This window comes from Crocodylus siamensis, chromosome 2, assembly GCF_052110815.1.
Source record: "Crocodylus siamensis isolate JL-2025a chromosome 2, ASM5211081v1, whole genome shotgun sequence".
Taxonomy (NCBI): domain Eukaryota; kingdom Metazoa; phylum Chordata; order Crocodylia; family Crocodylidae; genus Crocodylus; species Crocodylus siamensis.
In genome coordinates, this window is record NC_143396.1 from 290777866 (window position 1) to 290804578 (window position 26713).

General features: G+C 49.4%; 1 protein-coding gene across 3 annotated transcripts in view; it reads left to right on the plus strand.

Moving 5' to 3' along the window:
* TXNDC16 (thioredoxin domain containing 16) overlaps positions 1 to 26713 on the plus strand; it is a 66620-nt gene that overhangs the window by 472 nt on the left and 39435 nt on the right. The window contains exons 2-8 of one of the 3 annotated variants that reach the window (XM_090034404.1): positions 556 to 629; positions 11609 to 11812; positions 17347 to 17429; positions 20456 to 20529; positions 22649 to 22723; positions 23206 to 23327; positions 24025 to 24115. In XM_090034404.1, coding sequence (XP_089890530.1) covers positions 11644 to 11812; positions 17347 to 17429; positions 20456 to 20529; positions 22649 to 22723; positions 23206 to 23327; positions 24025 to 24115 — 614 coding nt within the window. In that variant the 5' untranslated portion in view covers positions 556 to 629; positions 11609 to 11643. Of the gene's footprint in view, positions 1 to 7; positions 630 to 11608; positions 11813 to 17346; positions 17430 to 20455; positions 20530 to 22648; positions 22724 to 23205; positions 23328 to 24024; positions 24116 to 26713 lie in introns of those variants that run through there. The other 2 variants (XM_090034407.1, XM_090034405.1) reach the window with 2 other exon arrangements.

Sequence of the window (26713 nt, forward strand, 5' to 3'; positions counted from 1 at the left end):
GCGCGGGGCCCGGGCGGGCTGAGGGACCCGGGGGGCAGCTCCGGGGTCCCCTGCTGTAGGGGCACTCCCAGGGATCCCCGTACTGTAGGGGATGCTCTGAAATCCTGCCTGCTGCAGGGGAAGCTCTGGGATCCCCCTTCTATAGGGGCACCTCAGGGGTCCCACAGCTATAGGGGAGCTCAGAAGTCCTCCCCCTTACAGGAGCATCTGAGGGATCCCCCTGCTATAGGGGAAGCTCAAAAATCCCCTTGCTCCAAGGGCCTCTCAGCAATCCCCCTGCTCTAGGGGCATTTCGGGGATCCCCCAGCTTTAGGGGGCTCGGCGATCCGTGCTGCGCAGGTCGCTCAGAAATCGGTCTTGATTCGCATGGGACGGGGAGAAACCCGGGCTGCTGTCAGGGCATCTCGGCCACCCCCACGTCTGGCGGGGTCAGCTTGCCTTGGAGCGCCCGGCGGAGCAGGAGCGGGGCCCAGCGGCGGTGGTGTCCACTAGCGGGCTGTCCCCTCGTCACCATCCCTGGAGCATGGACCACGAAGGGCTCCTCTGTGCCCACAGGTACTAGACCCCCAGAGGCGGTAAGGCGGGGCTGGAGGAGAGACTTGCACCGTCACTGCTGACGCTTACTCCTGGTAAGTGAGGCCCTGAGCCCTCCCGTGGTTCGTTATTTAGTGCTTCTTTCCCTTTCCACCCGCAGCGGCCTAGGTGCCTTCCAGGACCGGCTCAGCAGGAGGAGACCGCTCTGCAAAGGCTGGGAACAGCAGTAGGCAATTTGTATCCGAGTCGGCTGACTCCCCCACTGCAAACCCAAATTTTCCCGCGAAATAGGTCAGAGAGGGGTGCCTGTGGGCTCGAATGCACCCCTCCCTCCCGGTGCCCGCTTCACACCTGCTGCCGCCCAGCCCCTGCTGCAGGGCGGGAAAGGGCATGAGGACCTGAAAGTGAAAGTGAAACCCAAGTGGACCTGTCCTGAGGGCAGTTCTTGTGCCTAGGCAGACAAGGTTCTTTGGGTGAATCTGATATCTTTTATTAGACCAACTTAAAATAGTTGCAGAACAATTTTTAAGCAAGCTTTCAGGTTCAAAAACACTTCGTCAGGCTAAGGAAGTTTCAGCAGTTGGTGTGTGCTCTTGTGCATTGCATTTGTTTCATTGTTTGTAATATCCTTTCAGGCATGATGTGTGTGTGTGTGTGTGAGGTTGCTTCTTATAGGGGTCAAGTACTGTTAAAAATTCTCCAGCAGGGGGTCAAATCTGGGGTCTTGCTGGGCAGTCCTGGAAGCCCCAAGTGTAGTAGACGTACCACCGAGGTTGTTCAGGAAGCTGCAAAAATCAGAATTTGGTCCCTTGCAAAGTAAGAGGCACTCTGTCCCAAGACCCACGAAGGTGGTACTGTTAAAATCTGTGTTAATCTTTTTAACAATTTTTTTAATTTTAACTAGGATCAGATCTGTGTTTCCAGTGGTCTGGTCTGCACTCTGGCTCATAACAGCATTTCCTGATGAATGTGGCTATACGAGGCATGGCATTGTCCTTGCAAACTGCTGTTAGGACCTGGTCTTACGGAGTCGGGGCTTGGCTGAGGTGGTTGCTTGTCTCTCAGCTCTGTCTGCCATACTATGCCAGCCACCACACTGAAAAGCACTGTGAAATAAGTGGTTTCATACAAGCAGAGACGTCAGGCTGGCTAGCCATTCAGTGTGAGCAGGTACTGTTGAGCTTGGTGGGGCCTCTACATGGGTAGAGGTGGCTTGTAGGATGAAGATCATGGCTGCACAAAGTGTGTGGCTGTTTGCAGTCTATAGGACTATCTTAGCTTGCATCACTTAGCTTGCATCACTATGGGACCTGAAGCTACATCCTGTAGCTTGCATCACTACAGGACCTGAACCTGTTCAGCCTCCACAAGAGAAGGTTGAGGGGGGATCTTGTGGCCTGTTATAAACTAGTCAGGGGGGATCAGCGGGCATTGGGGGAGTCACTGTTCCCCCGAGCACTGCCAGGAGTGACCAGGAATAACAGTCACAAGTGGGCAGAGGGCAGGTTTAGGATGGATATCAGGAGGTGCGACTTCACAGTCAGGGCGGCTAGGGTCTGGAACCAGCTTCCAAGAGAAGTGGTGCTGGCTCCTGCCCTGGTGGTGTTTAAGAGGAGGTTAGATGAACATCTTGCTGGGGTCATTTGACCCCAGTACTCTTTCCTGCCATGGCAGGGGGTCGGACTAGATCTGCTCGGGTCCCTTCCGACCCTAGAAACTATGAAACTTGTATCTACTCTAGTGTAGGTTGATGGGGAAGCAGAGCGGAGTATTCAGTACATATTTCTGGTTTGTGTTTGGGGAAAAAGCCAGAGGATGTAGCCATGTCACGAGATGATGATGACAGGCAGAAGGAAGGGCAGGGTGGCACCGTAGAGACCACCTAATTTGGAGAGGCATGCGTTTTCGTAGACAACAACCTACTTCATCAGATGTTATGAGAATGATGCTAAAATACATTTTCAAAGATTATTACTGAAATGGTAAAACGGCAGCTACAGAAAGTTAGACATGTACAAATAAATAGCAGGTCCAAATAAGTTGCAGCCAAGAGTTCTAAAAGAGCTGCCTGAGGAGCTCTCTGACCTATTAGCATGGATTCTCCCATAATTCTTGGGATACTGGGGAAGTTTCAGAAGATTATTCTTTCCCAGGATCAAAGAAAAGTAAATAGTGATCCAAAAATGTACAGTATTGTCAGCCTGATGTTGAGTGTGAGCAAGATTATGGAAGTGATGATAGCACTCTCAATAAAGAATTAAAGGAGGGTAATAGGATTGATGCCAGTCAGTACAGGTTTATGGAAAACGCATTCTGTTAACCTAGCTTGATATCCGTTCTGGATGTGATGACGAACGTGTTTTAAGAACGATAGTAGTGCTGATATAGTTTGACTTTGTGTAAGGCACTTGACTTGGTACTGTAGGACAGGGTGCTGATGAAGAAACCTGAATGGCACAACACTAGTGTGGCACACATTACATGGATTAAAGCCTGGCTTATTGATGGGTTTCAGGTCACGGAGAGCCATTGTCGATGAATTTAAGGTGAATTTAAGTTGACTTTATGGCTATTGGATTTAAGCATGGTCCTACCCTGCTCCAGACCTATGGCTTGGACCAGCCTGAAGCTGCTGTAATTTGTGCCGGTTGTCCCTGGCTCCCGAGAGACTTTTCCAGCTGCTAGGCTCTGGGTGGAAGGAAGTTTTGGCCGCATCTCTGTTCCCAGGTATGCTCTCACGTGCAAGGTGAGGTGTGGCTGTTCTCTGGGAGTTCTTTGTTCCTGGGAGATTTCACTGTCCACAGGGGCAAGCAAAACTGGTTTAGGGATGATATGCAACCTTGGTAATTGTTCAAGCTGCTGGGTCGGGCTCTTCATAATGCTTATCCCTATTCATATATTATTAATTTCCCATTGCTTTAGGATTAGTAATGCCTCACTCACTAAAAGGTTAAAAATGGTGAAAGTTGAAAGCCAAAGATTCCTGGAAAGGTTCAGTTTAGAACCTCGACATCAGTGTATTAAAATAACAGTAACAATAATAATAATGAATAAATGTAGGCAGGTGCAGTCACGTATATCTGTGCACCATGTTGCCCTTCTGGATGGGTAAGTATTTCATAGCCACTTAGGACGCAGTCTGGTCCTCAGGAGCTGCCTGCTGTAAAGATTGCTCTTCCTAATGGCCCGGTGAAGGTGACACAATAGTAGTAGCCTCTTCTTGCTGTGGGGAGGAGGGGCTGGGGTATATCTACAGTGCATGTGCTGGGAAATCCTAAATTGGCCCACACGAATGACGGGGATGGGATGAGAAAAGCCAGAGAGGACCCTTCTACTGTTTCATGCGGTACGACGACTTCCTCACAGCCTTGCTATATAAATGCAGCGTCTCATAAAGATCCCCTATGCTGTTCCCCTGTGCAAGTCTGTCTGGGCTCATACCCAAAATGAGGTGGTAAAGCCTGCATAGTGGGGACTGTATCTTTCCTACCTGGCAGGTGTAAGGCACAGGGCTGGATGCCCAGCCGGAGCGAATGTTGACTGTAAATTATCTACAGCTTCCTCCCACTGTCTCAGTGGGAGCCTGCTGGTTCATTTGCTGGCCAGAGCATAAGTAATGTATTCTTTCAGCTGTCGTGTAGATAAGACAGCCTTCCCTTCAGCCCAGCTTGAGCGCTGGTGATAGTGGGACTGTGTGCCTGTGTCAGAGGAGCCAGCCCGGGGTCTAGCACTTCTGCGAAGGGTACGGCATGATGAGAGACACCGCCGCGAAGCCATGGAGCCAGCGCATTTATTACCGTCCTTGCATTCTCTGTCCCATGGCAGACAAAACAGTAGTGAACAACAAGCACAGAGAGCCATCACTAGTCAGAGTATTGTAATAAGTGGAGAGCCAAAAGTCAGCCGGTGCAGGAGCGGGTGCTGGTTAATGAGTCTGGAGACACAGGTTGCAATCTCAGCTCTCCCCTGAGCCGGGCGCATCATTTCACTGGTGTTGCACTCTCTGCTTTGCAAACTCATTGAGGCAAGGGCTGTGCTATACAATATGAGTCCGATGCCCATCCCAACAGGGCCCTGATCCTTACCAGGTCAGACAAGCACTACCTGCAGTGCAGATATTGCAATCACAGCAGCAGCCTGCAGACAACATATGTGAGCCAGGGTTTTTCAAGCGTGACCAGTGGTGCTGTTTTTTGGAGTGTCCAACTTGACACCCAATAAATGGACCTGGTTTGCAGGCTCAGGGGGGAGTTGGGGGCCCAAATAAATCGGTCATACCCCCCAGAACTGGGACTTATGTCCCTGAGCCTTGTAAATGCAGGCCTGAGGAAGGGGATGTGGTTTTAGAGATCGGGGGGTAGAGGGGTGAAGGTTGCAGGATGCCATTTGTCCTGAATGCTTCCTGAATGGCCCTGCCCCCTGAGTATCCCTTCTCGGAGGCCATGCCCCTCATAGAAGGGGCCTTCCCTGGTTTGCTTGCTCTATAATGGGGCTGGATATGGGGTGGCTTTTCTGGGGTTTTCCCCGCTTAATAAAACCCATCCCTGCCCCTGCTGCAAGAGACTGGTACCTTGTATGGCTAGTGGCAGGGTCCTTATTCCTCTCTGCAGGTCAGCGAGTAGGGTGCAGTTTGGCTGGGGGGTGGGTGGCAAGACTAAGCGAGTCCACTGCTGTGCTCCGGAGCCACAAGCTCACCCAGGAGGCTGGTCTGGGGCTGAACCCAGGCCAGTGTCATGGACAAACTCCCAGCTCTGGAGCAAGTCACCAGGTTCAGGTGGCCAGGTCTTCTCAGCCCCGCCTCGTCCAGACCCGCCACTGGCGTGGGATGGATATGCCCTCAATCCCTCCAATGCACACCTTCAGCTCTTTGGCTGTTGCCAGCTCTTTCACCTCTTGTACCATTGCCCTGGGCCTTGGCGATGCTTGTACAAGCCCCGCTGAAGGGGGTGGCATGCAAGCACTAGGATTAGCTCTCGGCACAACGCTTGCATGTGGAGGAGTCGAGCTGTGGTTCCAGATGTGCCTTCTCCAAGCATGGTTAAGGGTAGAGCCTGGCAGTAAGAGGGCATCGCTCAGGCTGTCAAATCGGGCACCTGCAGCCAGGAAGTGAAGCAGGGTTAGATGCCCAGCACATACCATTTTCTCCTACAGGACCCTGCCTCTTTCAGTGCACAGGATGGCCGGCCCTTGCCTTCTAGCAGCTCTTGATCCTCAGTGGCCTCCCTTACCTACTGCACGCTTCTCAGACCCTGCCACAAAGACCGGATGACTGAGTTCCTCTGGGGTTTTTCCTCCAAATGCTTTACAAACATTAACGGCCATATCATCACAGCACGCCAGGAGTTGAGTTTCTCCCACTATTCGACAACGGAGGCCTGGAGCAGTTAAGGGCAAAAGGCTTGGCTAATTCTGGGTACCCAATTTGGGGTGCTGGGAGCTGGCATACAACCAGAAGTCTCCTTCACTACACAGCCCCGGTTCCTCCCCAGAGCAAGTCCACGCTGTGCACTCACTGAGGCAGGGTCCTGTGAGAAAAGCAGCAAGCAAGCATGTCGTGAAAGGCAGTCTGCGGACATGGCAGGCAAGGCCAGACACAGGCATGAACAAACTGTGCAGCTGCCCACAGTCCAGACAGAAAGGGGGCTTGAAAAGAGCAACTTTTTTTTTTTTTTTTGTCCAGTTATCATCATCTTTGGCAAAGGGAGGCACGATACTGAAAGTTCACCCGGGGCCACCAGGAGTCTAGGTACGGTGCTGGCTGCAGGTGCCAAATAGAGGTAATGGTGGGCACTTGCCAGCACTTCCTAATGTCCGAGTGCTTGATGTTGCCACCTGCACAGTGCTCCTCACGTTGGTCATTTGTGAGCATGTCCTGAAGGCTGGTCTTGATGAAATGAAAATAACCCACGATTCCAGCGCATGGCCTTGTTGGAGCTTTCGGCACCGCTGCGCTGACCCTGCTGCTTGGGCGGGTGGAGTGACTGATAGTGGCCGTCGGCTTTGTCCTCCATGCCACCAGCAGTGCATTCGATGTCTGCTTGGAGCAGCCGGGTGGTGGGCTCCATCCCAGCCTTGAAGGGAGAGGGCTCTGGGGCACATGGACCCCCTTGCCCATTTTTTCTCCTACACCCAGCTGCTTCTGTCTCATCCCTTCTCACCTGCCCGATTCCTTCTCCATCCCGGGCTCTTCATCTCAGCCCCGTTCTCCTCGCCTAGGCTGTCCGATTGTCTGCTCATCAGGCTGCTAATCCCCCTTGCCCTCCAGACTCCCCATCTGTAACCCAGTCTTCCCAGCCTCTGCTCTCACTCTCTTTGCTATTGGTTTTCCCACCTTAAGCTCCTGTGTACTTTGCCCAGCCAGTCCCATCTCCGTCCCCTCCTTTGGCTTCCAACCCCAGCATCCCCCTCAGGTCTCAGTCCCTATGAGCACACCCTGGGCATCGGTCTCACCTTGCTCAGTTGGTTCCTGTCTCCACACCCCAACTTCCAGTCCCATCTCCTCTTTGGGTCTTTTCACCAGAGTTCCTCACCCTCACTCCACGAGTCTGGCTCTTGTCTCTGTCCCTTGAATTCGGCATGTTCCTCCTCCATGCGGCTTTGCCCCAACAGAGAGTTATTGAGGGCACTGGGAAGACGGGCTCAGCCCCAGCATGGTCTGCTTCCACCCAGAGCTGCCATGGCAGGGACAGTCCTGCTCTGCCCCGCACTAGCGCATGCTCCATGTGGACAGGATTTGGGGGGATTTCAGTGGGAAGCTGTCTCAAGTCTTTGCTGAGCACGTGCAAGCCACGACTTCCCAGAAGCTTAGGAGTTGGCCAGATGTGGGCAAGTTTTTGTAGGGATGGTGGAAAGTGCATCCCCAAAGCCAACCCTTTTGCCAGCCCTGAAATCTCTGCATCAAGGCATGCTAGATCAGTGGGAGTATCACCAGAATTGTTAACATGGGGAAATCAATTTTTGACAAGTTTTGCTGATTATGAATAGCCTTCACTAGTCTTATTGGTGCTCCAGGTGTCAGGCTGCAACATGCTGGTCTGGGTAGATTTGTTCTCTTAATTAAAAGGTTTTCAATCATTGGACATACATCATGGACTTCCATGATGTATCAGGGCTTGGACAGCTGGTACATTGATATCAATTTTGTGCACTAATGTGAAATAACCGAGATTCTCATTGGACAGACGCGCAGTGATCCATAGATAGCTGAACTCACGAGGTGCTAGGCTAGTGCCGTGTCAGTGTTAAGAGAGCAGAGAAGGAAGGAAATGGCTGTCCTAGGGTAAGCTGTGGACAGATCACACATACGCCAATGTAGTTATACCAGCGTCATGTGACCCCTGATTTTTCCCAGGGTAATCCTACACCAGAATCAAGTCCTGCTAATGTGGGGCTGGGTGTCATCTCTCTGCTCTTTGTGATTAGAGTGGTCTAAAAATATCGTGTGTCCAGGTTCTCACCAGGGGAAATCCAACTTCCTGCGCCCTGGAGATGTCCCCATTGGAAACATTTGCCCTGCTTTTCCACCCAGCCCCTCTTCTCCTTGGGGAAGAGGGACTGGGGGCAGGTCTAAGGAAGAAGTTTATAGCTGAGTGGTTTAACAAGGTCCCCGTCACAGACAAAAGGCTCCTGTTTTCCCTGGAATGGTTTGGCCTCCGAGCTCCACGTCTGTTTTATTGGCCTTGCTGAAGAGAGAGACCTGCGCAGGTTTTTGGTGGGGTGAAGGGTGCTTGGGGAGTTGCCCTGTTATGAACGATGGCCCTTCCATGTGTGAAGAGCACCATTACACTAGAAATGGTAGAAATATTTGCCATGTAAGCTGGAGGAGTCCAGGCCACTGCTGGAGTGAGGCCGTCAGGTGGGGCATGGCCGGAGGGCAGGCGATGGCAAATCCAGGGCATAGGACTGAAGGGGGACGTGGCAGCATGGTGGGGTGTGCGGAGGGAGGCAGGACAGTGGAGAGCAGGCAGCGCGAGCAAGCAGTCATCACGGTGGTGTATGAAAAGGAGGGGCAGACATTGACGGATGGCTCGGTGGAGGGGCATGGCATAGGGTGCTGTCTAATGGGAGCATCAGAAACACAGGAGGTGGCAGGAGAAAGGAAATAAGGAGGGCTGGAAAGGCCAGGCGTTGATGGGGTGCCAGGAGTTGGGGGGACTGCCGGAGATGGGGCCGTGCACTGCCTGGGGATGAGAAGAGAGCCTCTGGGCTAGATTTTGTTTAATGAATCCAGAAAAAGGTGCATCTTGAGCAACTACGGAACTAATGAAACAACATCTTTTGATTGTTTTGCCTAGTTTGTTGTGATTTTATACATAATACACGATATCACGAATGAATCCACATTCTAGTAAGTTTGCTGCTTTTTTCTTTTGCTTCAGTCGTAATCGGGTTAAGGCAGCCTGAGGTCCCTGGAATATTAGCAAAGCTTATAGTTTTTTTTCAATTGTAGAAAAATGGGTGTTGTGTAATATGTGACGACGCACTGTGCTTTCTGCATGCCCCTTTTCAAAAGCCGAGATCTGCCCATGCCTCTCTCTGAGCACAGTTGGCTTCCCCTGCACCGTGCAGGGTACGGCGTGGCACTTCTTCCAAGACCCAAGATGTTGTTGTCTAGCAAATGTTCCTTTTAACAACACACCATGAACCACCCAGGTGAACAAAGCAGCAAAATGATTGTTGTACAAGCAGGGGGGACGTATTTGGAGCCTTTCAAATGAAAATAACATCTTGATTTCCTTTTGCACTCCATAATAGACTCCTATAGCTTAATTTCCATATCAAAGTGTGGTCTGGGGAAGCCAGCAGAAGTCTTCCTGTTGCTTGCCATGGCTTTTGGATTGGACTTCTTGTGCTTTATCGCTGTTTTTACTGTCTGAAAGGCTGCTAGGGAATGGTGAAGTGTCATTCTGTTTTTCAGAAGATAGTTAAAAATATCTGGTTTTGTGAGGCAAGTGTAAGGAGCCGGTGAAGAGAGCATGCTATTTTTATGCCCCTGGGATGTAAAGCGGGGAGCTGACGGATACAATTGCAGGCAATGGTGGGGATGCTACTAGAACGTGGAATTAATGTGCAGTTAAAGAGTTGGAAAGTCCTTTTATTTTCTGCCCTTCAAGCAGGAAAGGCAGAGTTCAAGCCCCCAGAGAGAGGACCTGCAAATCTGGCTTGGTCGTTCGAGAGGAGCATTTTTCTTTGTTTGTTTTTGAGTTTCGTATTAGCAGCGAGATGGCAGCGCAGCATGTGACGGCGCGTGGCGTTGCTGTCATTCTTAAACAGGGGATGCTTATTGATGGAAATTGCTGCAACTGTCTTACAAAATAAATGGACTTCTACGCAGCTTGAATTCCCCCTTTGTCTCTCCTGCTCACTAGACCCCCCCCCCCACTTGTTTGGACAAGCGGTGACACTTAGTGGCTGAGTGTGCCGCAGATAAATATACCCTGACATGGGGCAGAGGTGGGAGGAGCTCCTGCTGACCACCCGAGGGACTGGGACAGGGGTAGGGAGGCTTACCTGCCCCAGCTCTCTCCACACTGGGGGCAGCTGCTGCTGCTGCTTTTCCCCGCCCCCCCAGGTGCCCCAGAGCTAGGGCCAGCAGCCCCCCTGTATGTCCCCCCCCACCCCCCAGCAGCACCCAAGCCCTGGCTTCTGCCCATGGGACACGGTGGCTGCTGCAGCTGGAGCAGTGTGGAGCCTGACTCCTACCCCCGTCCCCTCCCCTGAGGGCAGCACAGCCGGAGCAGAGCCCTGGGGGTGAGGATACAGGCTGCCAGCCACGTGCTTGGGGCTTTTTTCCCTGCTGCCGTCCCCCCGGGGCTCCACGGCCCAGCGGGAGGGAGCACCGCGCCACCGTGGCCACCAAGCTGAAGTGCCCCCTACCCACCCAGCAGCAGTTTATCCCTGTTTATTGTGACCCCAACCGCTGATGTTGTGACCCCATTTGGGATCATGACCCACAGTTTGGGAGCCGTTGGTGTAGGGCCTGCAGGGGGATGTCACTCTTAAGACAGGGGTGGGGAATTATTTCGACTGCAGGGCCGCTTAACGAGTTTTGGTGAGCTGTTGAGGGCCGCACACACGATCTTTTAGACGATATCATTGTAACAAAGTATAGATAAAAAGCAAATCATATCGTAAAAGTCAAACCTCTACTATAACATATTTTAATTGCATTGCAACAGCAAATTTTTGTCCTGATTTATGTATTTTGAGGAGTGTGTCTAGAGGCAATTGCATAAGCGCTTGGTATTTCTCTTGTAGTTTGTGTGCGAGGAGGTGTGGGGGGATGTGGGGGGGCTGCCTGTGTGCTAGTTCCTGGGGGCTGGCCGGGGGGAGGGGGGAGCAGGGAGCACATACAGCACAGCTCGCCCAGGCGGTGCAGATGCAGGTGCTTGTTCCTGCTGGCCCCAGCCACTGCCTGGTGGGGCTGCTCCTCGTGCTGCTGTAGCTGCCCCGGTACTGCTCAGCTCCCTCTGCCTCCAGTGACTCCTCCCTCCTCCAGCCCCTGCTGCGCTGCCCTGGGATGGGGGGAAGCTGCAGATAAGGGCTCACATCCCAGCAAATGGAGCTCCAGCTTCAGCTCCTGGATGCCTTCCACCCACTTGCCTGTCTGCAGGTGGCTGCCCCTTGCACCGGCCAGGCAGAGTGGATGGGAAGGGGGAACCAGCAGAGAACCAGCCCTGTTCTTGCTGAAGCCCTTTGTTCATGAAAGTCTCTATCAGTCAAGTATGGGAAGCTTTTCTGATCCCAGTCAGGCCATAACCAGCACTGGGGGTCTTTATGATAGCAAAACCAGCTTGTAAAGTTCTCCTGTGTCCACGTGCCGGACTGTCTCAAGAAAAAGCAAAACAGCCCCAAACCACAATGGGTTTAGCGCTTACGAATATAACTCCTACAAAACAGGGGTGGCTCACATTGCAATCAGCACGACATCTGCTGAAACTGGAACTGCATGCTAGATTTCTAGCGGAGTAGGCTGACATTTTACTTGTCAAATTTGTAATGTATAGTTATGGACCTGGGGAGCAATGTAAACAGCAGGCAGCGGTATTTAATGGGGATTTTTTTTCTTCTTCAGCTATTCCCTCCACAGCGCTGTTGACAGACTGAATCATGTCGTCCAAAAGGAACAGATGGGCTCCGGGCTTCTCCTTCCTGCTGTTATGTTCCTGTTGCATGTCTTCAGCGAGGAATGCAAATGCGCTTCTGGAGCTGAGCCCCCAAGAGTATTTGAGTAGCTTGCAACCCGGCAAAGCATCTCTGGTTTATTTTAGTCGCAACGGTACGTATTTTCCCTGAGTGTGTTTTCATTATTCTTGGCAGGCAAGAGAAGCGAGCAACTGGAGAGAGAGTCTCCTGAACTGCGAGGATGAATAGTAGCACAGAGATGAAAAGTCCTGTCTTTGGGAACGGGGAAACCAGGGGACCGCAGTTCTTGGAAGTGGTAAATCTTGCATCGCAGGAGAGAACCGATCAGATTCATCTCTTGGATGAAGAGCTAATCCACCCCTCTCCGACACACTCAGGCAGAATATGCGGGACTATGAGCTCTTGCTTACTGTTGTTCCTGTGTTATGTGTCCTGTGTCCTGTGTTGTCCCTGAGGCTGGAGTCGGTGCTATTGTTCGGATCCCCGTGACTTCACTGCTGGGGGCAGGGTAAGGCTGTGTGGAACTGGTCTCATGGACCGGCTTGCAGCTAGTCAAAGCCCCATAACCCAGGTGGGGAAAAAGGGCTTTTAAGAACTGCAGTAGGATCCACTTCTGCAAGGCAGGGGAAGAGTTCCTGTCCTATAGAACTATATTACACCCCCCTTGGTATAATTAGAGCTGCTGTGGAGCCTAACCATGGGTGCAGGAGCCAGTCTAGCTGCCATGTTTTGTGATGGGTGCCCTCTACCTTTCAGGATAGGCAGCAGGAGTTGCTGTTGTCCTTGCTTGTTAGGATCCTGACTTGCCAGTGGACCCATAAGAGGATTAATTGTGCTCATCTGCTGGGGAGAATGTCACTAGGAAATGAAGCAAAGAACGTTGCTGTCAGCTCTGCCAAACCTTGAAAGTCTCTTCCTCAAGATTTGGTACCAGCGACTGGCTGCTGTAGTGAATTTGGCTTGGTGTTAACATGTGTGAACTTGTACACGGCATCTTTCAGGCTGACACTCTACAAACAAGCTTTCAACTCAAATTTAAAGTGAGCCATTGCAGTGAGCAGATACGGGTCTACAAACTTACGTGTTAAGAGAACCTGTCCTCTGAGTGTGTGGCAGACTCAAGCAGGTGAATGGGTTCAGTAGATAAGGACGAATGCGCACAGACTCCAGCATGGCTTCTACTTCTTTGTGGAGTGTCTTCAATGTTTCAGAGAGATGATAATAAACTCGAACATCTCGTGGGTTCTCTGTCATTGGAAGGAGTTAAGTGCAGGTTAGAAAAACACTTGGCTGAGATGATTTAGAGAGGGCTGATCCTGTCTTTGAGCTGAGGGTGGACTACACGGCCTCCCTGAGGTCCCTTCCACCCCTACTTTCTATAATGCTGTGGTGCTCTTCAAAGTAGAGAAGCCTTTCAAGGGACAGTATGCTAGTACTCTTAATAAAAAAAAAAAAAAAATTAGGGGTGCACTGATATATCAGTGCCATAACAGATCAGCACTGATGCAAGGAAAATTTAAGTTTATTGGTTCTTGCCTTGTTTTTACCTGGTGTAGCCTATAATGTACTGATAAATATAATATGCCTTCTGGCCGTGGCCCCTGGATGTTGTGTGTATGCATGCAGCCTCATGCGTGCATGCATGCAGCCAGGAATGCAGCTGAGCAGCTTGGAGAGCAGCATCTGCAGGTAAGTCTGTGGAGGGGAAGGGGTATGGGGGTAGGGGCAAATCATGGCTCCCATGGTGAGGGAGGGAGTGGGGCAGGGACTGGAGCTGGGGGCGCTGCCCAGCCAGGGTAGTGAATGGGGCTGCAGGGCCGGGAGCAAGATGCAGCCATGGGGGAGTGGGGGCAGCTCTCTGCTGCTGCGCATATCCCTGGGGGAGGATGGGGGTGCATGTGCCCCCTAGACTTGTGTGCAGGGCTGGGCGGATACAGGCTTTTCACTGTGGGCTCAGGCTATCCGCCCTGCTGCCTTTGCCCCAGGAGTGTCACATTAGCTGCGTGTCCCCTGCTCGCTCAGCAGCAGCAGTGGGGGCAATGAGTTGTGCCCCCCGCTGCTGGGCAGGCAGGGGATGTGCTGTTGGTGCGGGGCCCCCAGGGCAAAGGCAGCAGGGCAGAGAGCCCCCAGCCTGCGGCAGGCAGCTTGCCTCCACCCTTGCCTTGCTCAGTTCTGGTCCTAAAAGCATCCCTGCACTTAAAAATGGTGGTGGTGGTGCTTGAACTAAAGTTCAGTTAAGAAGCTTTAGTTCAGGCACCCTCACAGTCATTTTTAAGCGCCAGGACATGGATCCCCTGGATGAGCCACCCACAGCTCCATCCTGCTCCCTGCCCTGGCCCTGGGCTCCTGTTCACCACCCTGGCTGGGCAGCACCTCCTCCCTTCCCCTCCACAGACTTACCTGCAGGGAGCTGCTCTCCACACTGCCTGCCTGTGCTCCTGCAAATCAGTTATTGGATTGGTGTCGGCCAGTTTACCTGGTGAATAGTCAGCTATTGGTATCAGCCGAGAAAATATCAGTGCACCCCTAGAAAAAATGGACCATTTAATGGTCTCCTCTGGATCAGTTAACAGTTCATCTCTGGCCTTGGTATCAATCATGGTCTCTCTGATTGTATTTTGGTTTGATGTTTTTCTTGTAGGAGCCTAGCTTCACTTCCCAGTTTGCCAACCAGTTCCCGTAGCATCAATGAGCCCACGTGTGAATAACGTACAGGAAGAACCGGCACATAGTTTGTTTGATAGCCACTTTGGCTGCAGGAAGCATTTTGTTTGCCAGTTTTTTCATGCTAAAATGCCACAAAAATTTGTAGTCACAGATTTAGAGAGCAAGTAGTTTGGTATCATTTTGAGCTTTGGTTTCCATAGGATGTTTAGGCTTGAATCACTGGTAGTTGAAACTGCAGCATTGTAGGCTTCTGAAACTGGGGTAAAAATACACAGATCATATCGATTCTGCTTTTCCATCTTCTTTCTCATAAGAGTTTTGAAAACAAGTTAGTCACATACCAGAGCATTACAACTGTTGTGATTAGGCTACAAAAAAACCTACAAACGCTTTGAATGATGTTAAAAAATACCACAACTGAGGGCAAGTTACTGGTGATGTCGCTGCATGCAAGATTCAAAGGATGTTTCCTGCATCAAAATTGCTCTCTTGTTAAGGTACTGAATTTCTTTTTGAATGACTTGGTCTTTGCCTATCAGATTATCCCCATTGCCGTAACCGTGACCTCTCAAATCAGTGACTTTCCAGGTTTTTCTTTTTTTTCAAATGTTCAAGAAGAGCTTCTGTCATGCCAGTGCTAGGAGAATTTCTCATGTTCAAAAAGTCCAACAAAATGTTCTTGGATCATAATGCTGCTTTCTTGCCTTTTTGGCTGCTCCCACAGGGGGGGAAAAATTTAACTATCATTGTCCTCTCTGTTTTCTTATTAATCTGATGCGTGCAGTCAAATACAACAGAATGATACTCGGCAGCTTTCAAAGCAGAAATCATTTCCTCCTTGATCATGTTCTCAAAATTATGAGTAATTTCATCTGGACAATTTTGGCCGAGGGTAATGATTATGAATTTCCTTTGAGATAATGTGTCAGTGATGTTCTTTCTTCACAAGATTTTATCTCCCAAGAAAGAAATTTTAAAAAAATCCCATTGGGAGATTAATGGCACCAGTTCACTGAAGTCACATGGGAAGGTTTTCTACTCTCGGTTGTCTGATCAGATCAGACTTTCCAAAACAGTTTCCCAGTGTCCTACCAAAGAAATAGTCCAGTGCTGATTTTCTTTATCAGTCATACAATCTTACTTCAACCTGATTTGTAAGTCTCCCTTCATACGCTTGCACGCTCTGCTGATTTCTCATGTTTCACTAGGCTATTCAATATGTTTTTAAAGTCTTGAACACTGTTCCTGCATAAAACAAAGTCTCTGGAGTTAAATAACTTGCAGCAGAATCAATAAACAAACAGCTGAAGCGGAATAGAGACAGGAGCCCTGTTCTCTCTTTGAAAGCTGGTGTGGAAAATGGAAAGCTGGATATTTTCCTCCATCTCTGTCCAAAGGGAAATCATTACAGTTTGTTTGCACTGGTCCAACATTCACAAGCAAAGGCCATTTATTTGGATCTCTTAGAGCATCACTCCTCCAAATCACCTCTCCTGTAGATGCTTTCTTATTCCTTAAATAACAGCGCAGTTGCATCAAGTTACTATTGCTCGAAGACAGACCTGCATCCATGGATGGAGCTGCCCCATTGGTTACAGCACTTTCTTCTTGCTTTCTTCTTTTAGATCTATCAGAAAAAATAAAACTTCCTTTATGAAGGAAGCTGTCTTCAGAAGTGGGTGCACTGTTGTTTGTATGATTATTTTGGATGAGAAAATGCAGCAGTCGGAAGCAAAACAGCTGAGTTGAGAATGCACTCAACCATGTTCTGTACTGTTGGCTTCTTTCTGCCTTTCTTTTGCAATGCTCATCTTCAAAAAACACATTTCCTTGTTTGTAAAGAATTGTCAGCATCACTGTTAGTGTCCATCAGGATGATTCATGCTACTGGGGAGGCCTGCTGGCTGGCTACACATACAGACAGATACAAACTGATCTAGGATCTTTGAAACAACCGGACAGGGAACGAATTGTGTAGGTAGAAAGCACTACCTGCCACTTTTTGTTGGCCAACAACAGGTTTCAAACATTGCCAATTTGAACAGGAAACAATTGTCTCCAGTAAATTATACGTGGTTCCTTTCTGCAAATTTGTTTTTTTGCTGCCCCTAAATTCTCACTGGGGTCAGCAGCTGTCTGCTTCACCTGGTCTTAAAGCTTGCCTAGCTGAGGCTATCCATCCATCAGTTGTCAGACTTAAGATATGTACTTAAAGATGGGAACAAACTGTAGCTAGTAATGCTCCTTTTTTTTCCTTTAATAATGTTTCAAAGCTCTTTCCTTTCATCTATATAGGATGTTTTGGATAGGGATGATCTTGCCTCAGACAGGGGGTTGGATTGGATGACCTCTGAAGGTCCCTTCCAGCCTGACTTTTTTTTTTTTTTCTATGATTTCTTACACTCCACTCTCTTAGTGCTGGTTATTTGATATGGAAAAGGTTATAGCCAGATGGAAAGATAGCAGGCACTTGAAGAAAAAGTTTCTCACCTTCCTTTTTCATTTTCATCATCATTGCTTTACAGGAGCAGTCTGAGGTCTTGAGCAAGAGCACAGCCCTCCTGTGCTAAGTGCTGTACAAACATAGCAAGAAAGTGCCATGGGCCAGAAGAACTGGCAGTCAAAGGCCCTGATTCTGCACATGCTTCCCAACAAGGTCACATTGATGCAGGAGGGAGCCTGTGCTGATTCACGGATCCCCCCGTGCTGAAGCCCCCTACAAGATTGACAAGACTGAGGGTGCAGGGGGAAAGTAGTTCCCCTCTCTGTAATATGGGAAAGTGAGGCAAGAGGGCCAAATTATTATAGGGACAGATTGTAATACCAGACATGCATTATATCATGTACAGTCCTAATGAAGTCAATGGGATTCCTGTGGAATGAATTATTGCTTAAGGAGGGTGTCACAGCCTGGCCCAGATGGCTTAGGTGACACTGGGTTTTGTCCTCCGTATCTGTCTGTTACACAAATATGATGAAGCCCTGTTTTGTTTGTTTCAGTTTCTCCAGGTGTCCGTCCATTCCTGGAACAGATGGAGAGCTCTGTGCAACCTCTCCAGGACTACGGGATTTCTGTTGTGAAGGTAAATTCCAGTGTGATTTATTTTGATAGCTGGGACGCACAGATTTCCCCATTATCAGGGTGCTCTAGACCCTGGAGAATTACTGTACTTTTATTGCATGCCACACATCCCCAAACAACTTGCACGCCTTGTTTTTGGAAGGTGCAACATGCAAGAAAAGATTTTTCCCGATCATGCGCGTGGCTCTCCTCTGGACTCTCTCAAGCTTCTCCTCATCCTTTTTGAATTGCGGAGCCCAAAACTGGACGCAGTACTCCAACTGCGGCCTCACCAAGGCCGAGTACAGGGGGAGAATGACGTCCTAGGATTTGCTTGAGAAGGATCTATGGATGCAAGCCAGCGTTTTGGTCGCTTTACTAGTCGCAGCATCACATTGCAGGCTCATGTTCATCTTGTGGTCAATGATGACCCCCAAGTCTCTTTCTTCTGTAGTGCTAGCCAGCGTAGCACTGCTGAGCCCATGCGGATGCTGCAGGTTTTTCCTCCCAAGGTGGAGAACCTTGCATTTTTTTTGCTGTTAAACACCATCAGGTTCTCATCTGCCCGTTTGCTGAGCCTGTCCAGGTCAGCCTGGATCGCCCTCCTGTCTTCAGGTGTGGATGCTTTGCCCCAGAGTTTGGTGTCACTGGCAAACTTGTCCAGTCTGCTTCTGACTCCAGTGTCCACATCATTAATGAAGACGTTGAACAATATGGGTCCAAGGACAGAGCCTTGAGGGACCCCACTGGTCACAGGACACCACGATGAGTGACTGCCATCAATCACCATCCTCTGGGTCTGACCATGGAGCCAGTTTCCCTGCTAGTGGATCATGGTGGACCCAAGGCCACAATTGGCCAGTTTTGCCAAGAGGTGATCATGGGATACCAGATCGAAGGCTTTTTTGAAGTCAAGATGTATGACATCAGTCTCTTCTCCCTTGTCCAGGTGATAGAGTAAGTCTTGGAAACACAGAGTGTCCAGGAAGTATGGTATCCTCGCAGACAGTCTGGGTGAAGCAGCAGGACTTCTGGTGTGGCAGGACAGCAACAAGTCTCAGCCCCAGAGCCTTTTTGGCAAATAGTTCCTTATAAAAGTGCCTGTAACTACTGTAATAAAGTGTTGTTTCCCCACCATAAGCTTCATCAGGATACTACAGGCTGCATGCAGCAGCTCGTTTGACCTGCTCCATTGAGCACAAGCTACAGTGCTCAGCTAATAGCTACGGCTGCGAGAGGACTAGCACAGCACTCTGTCCCTTTTGCTGGGCAGAAGACAAGGCACAGACATTTTGGCAGCCATAAGCAAGCAGGAGGTGTGCTCTGATATTCCTCTCTGTCTCTGTTTCAGTGCAGAAAAGTCAACTTCCCCACATCAGACACCCCCACCAATTTTGGAGGGCTATTTACTCGTGTATGGTATATGAGTAAATATGGTATGTCTCTAGCATCAGTGGGCAGGGGCAGATCCAGGACTTACTAAAGCAGGTTGCAGGAGAAGCCACAGGCACTGCAGACGCTGCTGAATCTCTTCCCAGCATCTCCACCTCCTAACCACCAATGTTCACAGATTGCATTGCTGGAGCCTCTGGGGACTTTTTAAAAATGCCCAAAGCACATAAGAATCCCCATGCTCAAAGGCATGCCTCTCCCCTCTCCCCCTTCTCTGTCTGCTGCCACTGCCTTCCCTTTGTCCCAGGGGAGGGGGAATTTTCAAAGCCGACCCTGCCTGTTCCATCTGGGCTGCACAGAGGCTGGGCTCATCTGGGAAGAGCAACAGTATTAGTGGCTGAGCACTTAAATGCCTGGTCTCCAGGGAACGCCCCCCCCCTTTGCCCCCCAACTCATTGCTGTTGCTGTCACTGTTTCCAGCTGAGTCCAGTGCCTGCACAGCTTTGCTGGAGAGGGCAGGAGTGGCTTTGAAACTTCCTCTGCTCCTGAGGCAGCAAGCAAAGCAGCAGTAGCAGGAAGGAGCGGAGTTGGGAAGAAAGAGGGGAGGGTGTGCCTTCAAGCGTGGAGGGAAAGGGAAGATTCTTATGTACTTTGGGAACTTTAAAAAGTCCCCAGAGGTGCTCATGGCATGGCCCAGTCCAACAGGAGTTTGCAGCCAGGTTGCTGCACCCCCTCTGGATCTGCCCCTGTCAGTGGGCATCAGTGAAGCCTGTTCAAGAGAAATGTAGCTTGTTTAATGCCCCTTCCTCTGGTCTAAAGGGGTTGTGTAGCCCCAAGAGGTAAATTTGAGCACATGAAGGTGCACGTTATTTCAGTGGCTGTAGTGAAATGAATGCTCTGGGTGATGGAAGACCATGATCCCTTGCACGGTACATGGGAGAATGTTCTTGTGTGGCCACGCCATTATTTTAAACGCTCTGCAGTGCAGAGAAAATGCGCTGTTGCTGTTACCCAGACGCACTGAAAATTTGGGATTCTCCACAACACCTCCTACTGGATCAGATTTCACAGACACAGGTATGGAAGTGTGACCCATCAGCCACCAGCTGAGCTCAACATAGGAGTAACTGGGTGAAATTACATGTCTTTGGGAGGCAGTGAGCCAGACTAAATGATCGACCTGTCCATCCTGGCCTTAACCTAAGAATCAAGATAGGCCAATTGTGTGTTTTGGGAGAAGCATGATTTTGAGTTTCCTGACCATTGCACTTTTAAAACTCTACCCGTAATTCTGGATATGATTAACACTAGTTCTTAATTGCATTGCATCTGTGCAGTAGAGACCAGGTCCTGTTTAATCTATTAGGTGCCTAAGTGGCTTAAGATGTTCCTGCTCTTGTAACATGCCATCATGTTACCCTTTAAGGCTAAGTCACCAAAGTGGTAGCAAGAAGGGACCACTTCTTTTTCCTTTTGTGTTTGCTCAAATCCCTGCAAACAGCTGAGTGGAACAGGTTCACACTTGGGCACCTAATAGGTAGAGTAGAACAAGGCTATAAGTAGTCTTAATGCGCTTGGATCATAAAATAGTTGTGACTTCATGAACTGGTAGCTCCATTCACCATTGAATTTATAATGACTTGTTTTAATGCCCAGGTGAATTGTCCCAAAGAAGAAGTATCAAGATACTGTGGGAAGCAAAATGCCTTACTGAAAGCGTATCTGTTCAGGTAAATCAGCGGAGTGTCATTGTACGGTAGGGACTACAGAAAATGCACTGGATTGTTCCTGAATATGACTCTGTTAAAAGGTGTTAAGAAAACCCTGTGACACAGCAGGTCCAGGAGAAATGTAGCAGTATATATGGGTATATATCCAGCTCAGGTAGGGTTGCTAACCCTCCAGAATTGCCCTGGAGTCTCCAGGAATTAGATGCAAGTCTCCAGGAGACTGCTGACAGTCACTCAGGAGATAAATAATAGGGCATTCATTAAAATAAATATTAAATATTGAATATGACTTATACAGTAGTCTAGTGGGTTTTTAAAATGTAATAGTAATGTGCATTTGCCTTCCTGATGTAAAGTCTACTCACTGTAATCCATAAGTGATGCATGCGTGCATAACCTCCTGGAATAAATTCAAATGAGTTGGCAACCCTAAATTTGGGTGGAGAGCTGTGACGAGACCCTGCTTCAGCTTGTAGCTGGTTTGCTGCGTTCTTCTGAGAATGCAGGGAGGAAACCTCTGCCTTCCAGGGAAGACTCGGCATGAAAGATGCCAAGTGCAAATCTTGGCTTTGGTGGATAGGAACATGGGGTGTGAAGGGACCTCCTGAATCACTGACCCTCAACATTTCATCTCCTTCAGAAACCAGTCAAGGTGCCTCTTAAACCTGGTTAGGTTGTTTGTTACTGTTGGAAGGCTGTTTGGCACCTTGTTGCTCTGGTGGTTCTTCCGAACTCCACTCCACGTGTCTTCCCAGCCAGGTGGATTGGATACTGAAAGTCTTGCCCACTTTGTCTTGGCATGTGGGGCTCACTGTGAAAATACAGTGGGCTCCATCCGTCACTGGTGTAGTTGGCTTCAATAGAGCCGTCTCACTTTGTACCAGTGAAGGATGTGGCCCTGTATCTCTGGAAGGATGTCAGAGGAAGAGCTCTGGGAACAGAGCTGGGTGAGTCAGTTGGAAGGCATTTGGGTACCTCGTGGTTAGACCTCACAAGAGCTACCTGGGAACATTTAATACAATTTTCCTGATGGAAATGCGTTTCTTGACATTATCCTGGATGAAATGGCTGTTTATCTGAGCCAGCTGCAGCCATTGGACACAGTTTGAAAGAGGTGCTAGAGCAAGTGTTGTTGTCTAACAAGCAAGGGAGTTTAAGGAGAATGGGGAAGATGACTAGACTGTAGGATTTCACAGTGGGGGAGCATCTCCCATAATGGATTATAATCATGTGACTCTTGTGATGTACAAATGGAGCAGAGTGGAAGCTGGGTACATTATGGGAAATATAGTCCAGCCTTAGAGTCTAGCCCTTAGATGAGAATTGGGATGGGGAGACATGAAGGTGTTCTGAACAAAAGGTCCCTGAAGCACTACAGCCAGCTTGGCTGCTTTGGTTCCTCTTGGAAACGAAATATCTTATTTCTGTTTTCTTAATGGGAAAACTTGAAACGTTTTGGCAAAATGCAGGTTTTCTCTGTGGAAAGTTTTTGCCTTGGTGGAAACTGCATTGGCCTTTGAGAACATTATGCTGGAGAATTTCCAGCCAGTGCTACTTTACAGGTGGCAACCATAGCCTGGCCATGAAAGGGGGCTGCGTACCACGCCGAACGTACATTTGTGCCCACTGAAGTTAGATTGAAGACTCCCATGGACTTCTGTGGTCTTTGGTTTTGATCCAGAAACAGACTTCTGCTCTTTGAGGTGTTCCTGCTGAGTTGTTTAACTAACACACGTGCTCTAGAAATGTAGGAATAACTCCAGGGCCGAACCTGTATTATCAAAGCAGAAGCCTCTTGAACATCATGCAGTGGGACTTTTAAAAAGCATCTTAGGAGATTTAGGCCCTCAGCTCCCATTGACCTAGACTCATGTTGCAAGAATGCTTTATTCTTCTGTTCCAGTGGTTTCTTTTGCTGAAGAGCCTCTTATTTGCTCTCAGAAGTGCAGGAACTCTGAGGTCTGGGTTTTGCCAGCAGTCAGACAAGTTGATTATAATAGTACTTGTTCGCTTTAAAAGAAAAGATACCGAGAAATGGTGAGCACAACTAAAATGATAAATAACCCATGCATCTGTCTGTCTTGTCTATCTGTGTTCTTTCTTGGCTTGTCTTCCCCAGAGGGAACATATTGCTCAGAGAATTCCCTACGGATGCCTTGTTCAACGTGAACGCTATAGTAGCCAACGTCCTCTTGTAAGTGGAGACCAGCGCCATCCATGTGAATCATTTCCTTTGTACTTATATTTGTTGCCTGCCCTCTTTCTATTTGGTGCACTTAGGCCAGGCTAGCCTGTTCAGTGGACAAACTGGACAGTAGCCCAGGGCGGAGGAATTGGGGAAGTTTCCAGGGGAAGGAATTGAGGAGGAGAAGTTCTTGAGTTATTGGTGGCTTTGATTGGTTGCCATGTTTAGCTATGCAAACATGGTGGAGGCAGGCAGCAAAATTTAATTTTGTTTAGAACAGTAAAATAGCTCCACCTGGACCAGTAGTTTGGCTGGGCAAAATCTCTACCCACAATGTGAGTTATAGGTGTGAATCCAAGTGCTTGTTCTCTGTTCCTGATTTGCAAGTGCAGGTGGAGATGCAGAGACCCACCTGTAGTGGTTCAGTGAGTGCAGGTTTTCTTTTTCCCCTTTAAATGACACCAGTATGAATTAGATTTGTGTCTCCCCAGTGCACTTCTCTTTAATGAAGTTAAATATATTGCATCGCCTGTGGAGCATCAGAATCTAGAAAATTCCCTGAAGGGAAGACTGAATGTCGTCTTTGCCTATGTACCAGCGATTGGAACAGCAGGTACTACATTTATCCATTCATCTCATTTCCTGTCGGTAGGATTTTACTTTGGTTGTACAGGACTGAGGTTCTGACCCAGTCCGGCATCCCAACGCAGAACCAGAAGTGTAGGGTTGGAAGGACCCCAACGGCTCATCTAGGCCATTCCCTAGAGGCAGGATCAGACGCACCTAGACAGTCTCTGGCAGATATTTTGCTTGGCTTCACTGTTGAAACGGTCTCTTTCACCATGAATATTTTACAGACAGGCTCACAAATCAAGTGAATAAATAGATACCGATGTTTTCTTGAATACTGATGTTGAAAACTGGTCCAGGGTATGTGTGCCCCGGGATTGGGATGGGATCAGAATATACTGTATTTTCTTACGTGGATGTGCATATTCCCTGTCGTCCGTCGTCGGCCCCCCCCCGCAAAAAAAAAGATTTATCTGTTTATAAATTGAGGCACACGTTTTATAATTGAGCAACAGTGGGTTTTGCCACTTAAACCTCTCACTAGCTGCTGGCTGTGGACCTTTTATTTTATTTTTTCCCCACCCCGCTCCCCTTCCCAGCAAAGACTCTAAAGGAAAGAACTCGTTTCCCTCTTTATTATGAGTTTCAAAAAAACAAAGTACATATTTTGTTCAGGGGTACATTATATGGTATGCATTAGACTACCTACCCCATATGGACCAGAACACATTTTGTTTCAGAGCACAGAGCAGTCATGGAAGCGGCTTTTGTGTACGGCACTGCTCACCAGTTTATTCTAACCACTGAAGTGTTGCTGCTGAAGAGTGTCAGGTATGTACAGCCCATGGAGAAAGGGGTTTGTCTGAACTTGCTCTGTTTTTGTGTTAGGCCAAGTCTGTGCCCCCCCCTGCTGAACCTGGAGCTAAAGGTGATAAATAAGCCCTGTCTGGACCCTCTCCAATTTGTCCACATCCTTTCTGTAGTGGGGGGGGGGGGGGACAAAACTAGACACAGGACTCCAAATGTGGGCTCCCCAGAGCTGAATACAGGGGAAGAATCACTTCCTTTGATCTGCTGGCAGCACTTCTACTAATGCAGCCCAGTATGCTGTTAGTCTTCTTCTCCGCTGGTGGCCTGTATTTGGCTTACTGTCCACTGTCACCCCCACGTCCTTATCTACAGAGCTGCTGCCCAGCCAGTCAGCCCCCAGCCTGTCCCAATGCATGGGATTGTTGCGTCCTAAATGCAGGACTTTCTACTTAGATGCTAGGGTCGGAAGGGACCACAATGGATTATCGAACCTCATGAGATTTCTTTGGTTTAAACCTCCAGTTTGTTGAAATCTCTCTGAAGAGGGACACATTTGAGGGATCTCACCAGTTTGTACAGCAAATGACAACAGTTGACAAGGAGGGACACATGAGCCTGACTGCCTGTTTTGCAAACACAGACAGTCTTCAGACTTGCAACACAATTGGTTCCTGAAAACCACAAAACATTGTAACTTGGAACCAATTTTCTCATAAAAAAACAATGTTATAAATGGGGGATTGGTTCCTGATATCCTGTTTTCACCAAAACTGCCCCAGACTTTTGTACTTGAGCAATTATAGATGAGTAATATAGCTACATCAATGTACTTATATTGTAAATAGCGATCATATTGATTTAGAAAGACTTCTTGAGGTGACTTTGCTGGACTGTTGGAAGGGCTCTTGGCTGGAGTCTTCTCAGGGGTCCCAGCTGCAGGTTTTTCTGGAGTCTTGTCTCTGCTTTCTTAAAGAAAGTGTCCAAAGAAGTTTGGAGAGATGTCCTCCAGGGAGATGAGCGACATAACGAACTTGTTCGCTGGCGTGGGGTTGCATCGGATCAAGCGTTGTAAAGTTGAAATTGACATCAGAAAGTTGAAACAGGGCATCAATTTATAAATGTTGTAAGTGCGAAATGTTGTAACTCATAGTTTCACAGTTGGTCGGGTCGGAAGGGACCTGAGCAGATCCTCAAGTCCGACCCCCTGCCATGGCAGGAAAGAGTACTGGGGTCAAACGACCCCAGCAAGATGTTCATCCAGCCTCCTCTTAAAGCCCCCCAGGGTAGGGGCCAGCACCACTTTTCTTGGAAGCTGGTTCCAGACCCTAGCCGCCCTGACCGTGAAGTCGCGCCTCCTGATGTCTAGTCTGAATCTCCCCTCTGCCAGCTTGTGACCGTTATTCCTGGTCACTCCTGGCAGTGCTCGGGGGAACAGGGACTCCCCCAATGCCTGCTGGTCCCCTCTGACTAGTTTGTAACAGGCCACTAGATCCCCCTCAGCCTTCTCTTGTGGAGGCTGAACAGGTTCAGGTCCCATAGCCTCTCCTCGTAGGGCCTGCCCTGCTGCCCTCTGACCATGCGAGTGGCCTCCTCTGGACCCTCTCCATGCTGTCCACATCCCTCCTGCAGTGCGGCGCCCAGAGCCGGACGCAGTACTCCAGCTGCGGCCTGACCAGTGCCGCACAGAGGGGGAGGATCACCCCCCTGGACCTGCTCGAGACACATCTGTGGATGCAGGACAAGGTGCGGCTGGCCTTCCTGACCGCGTCCCCACACTGCCGGCCCATGTTCATCTTGGCATCAGTGATGACTCCAAGATCCTTTTCTGCCTCTGGCCTGATGGGGAACTGCCTTCTCAGCCTGTAGGTATGGTGCCGGTTCTTCCTCCCCAGGTGCAGCACCTTGCACTTGTCAGTGTTGAACCCTATCCTGTTCCCATCAGCCCACCCCTGTGACCTGTCCAGGTCTGAGTGCAGCCTATTCATCCCTGCTAGCATGCCCACATCTTAGTGTCATCAGCAAATTTGAACAGGGTGCTTGTTACCCCCTCGTCCAAGTCACTGATCAAGATGTTGAACAGTGCGGGCCTGAGGACCGAGCCCTGGGGGACCCCACTGCCCACATCCCTCCAGGTTGAACATGACCCCTCCACCACCGCTCTCTGGGTGCGGCCCTCCAGCCAGTTGGTGACCCATTTGACTATGTAAGTGTTGACACCACAGTCTCCTAGTTTTTTAATGAGAACAGGGTGAGAGACAGTGTTGAAGGCCTTCTGACAGTCCAGAAAGACTATATCCACTGTGACACCTGTATCTGAGGATTTGGCCACCAGGTTGGTCTGACAAGACCTGCACCTAACGAACCCATGTTGGTTGCCCCTAAGCATAGTTTCCCTTGCTGGCCCCTCGTGGACATGTGCCAGGATACTTCTCTCAAAAAGCTTCCCCAAGACCGAGGTAATACTCACGGGCTTATAGTTACCTGGATCCTGCTTCCACCCTTTTTTGAAGATGGGGACCACATTGGCCCTTTTCCAGTCATCTGGCACAGCCCAAGTACCTCAAGTGCTCATAAAGCCGTGCCAGAGGTCCCGCAATAACCTCCGCTAGTTCCCTCGGC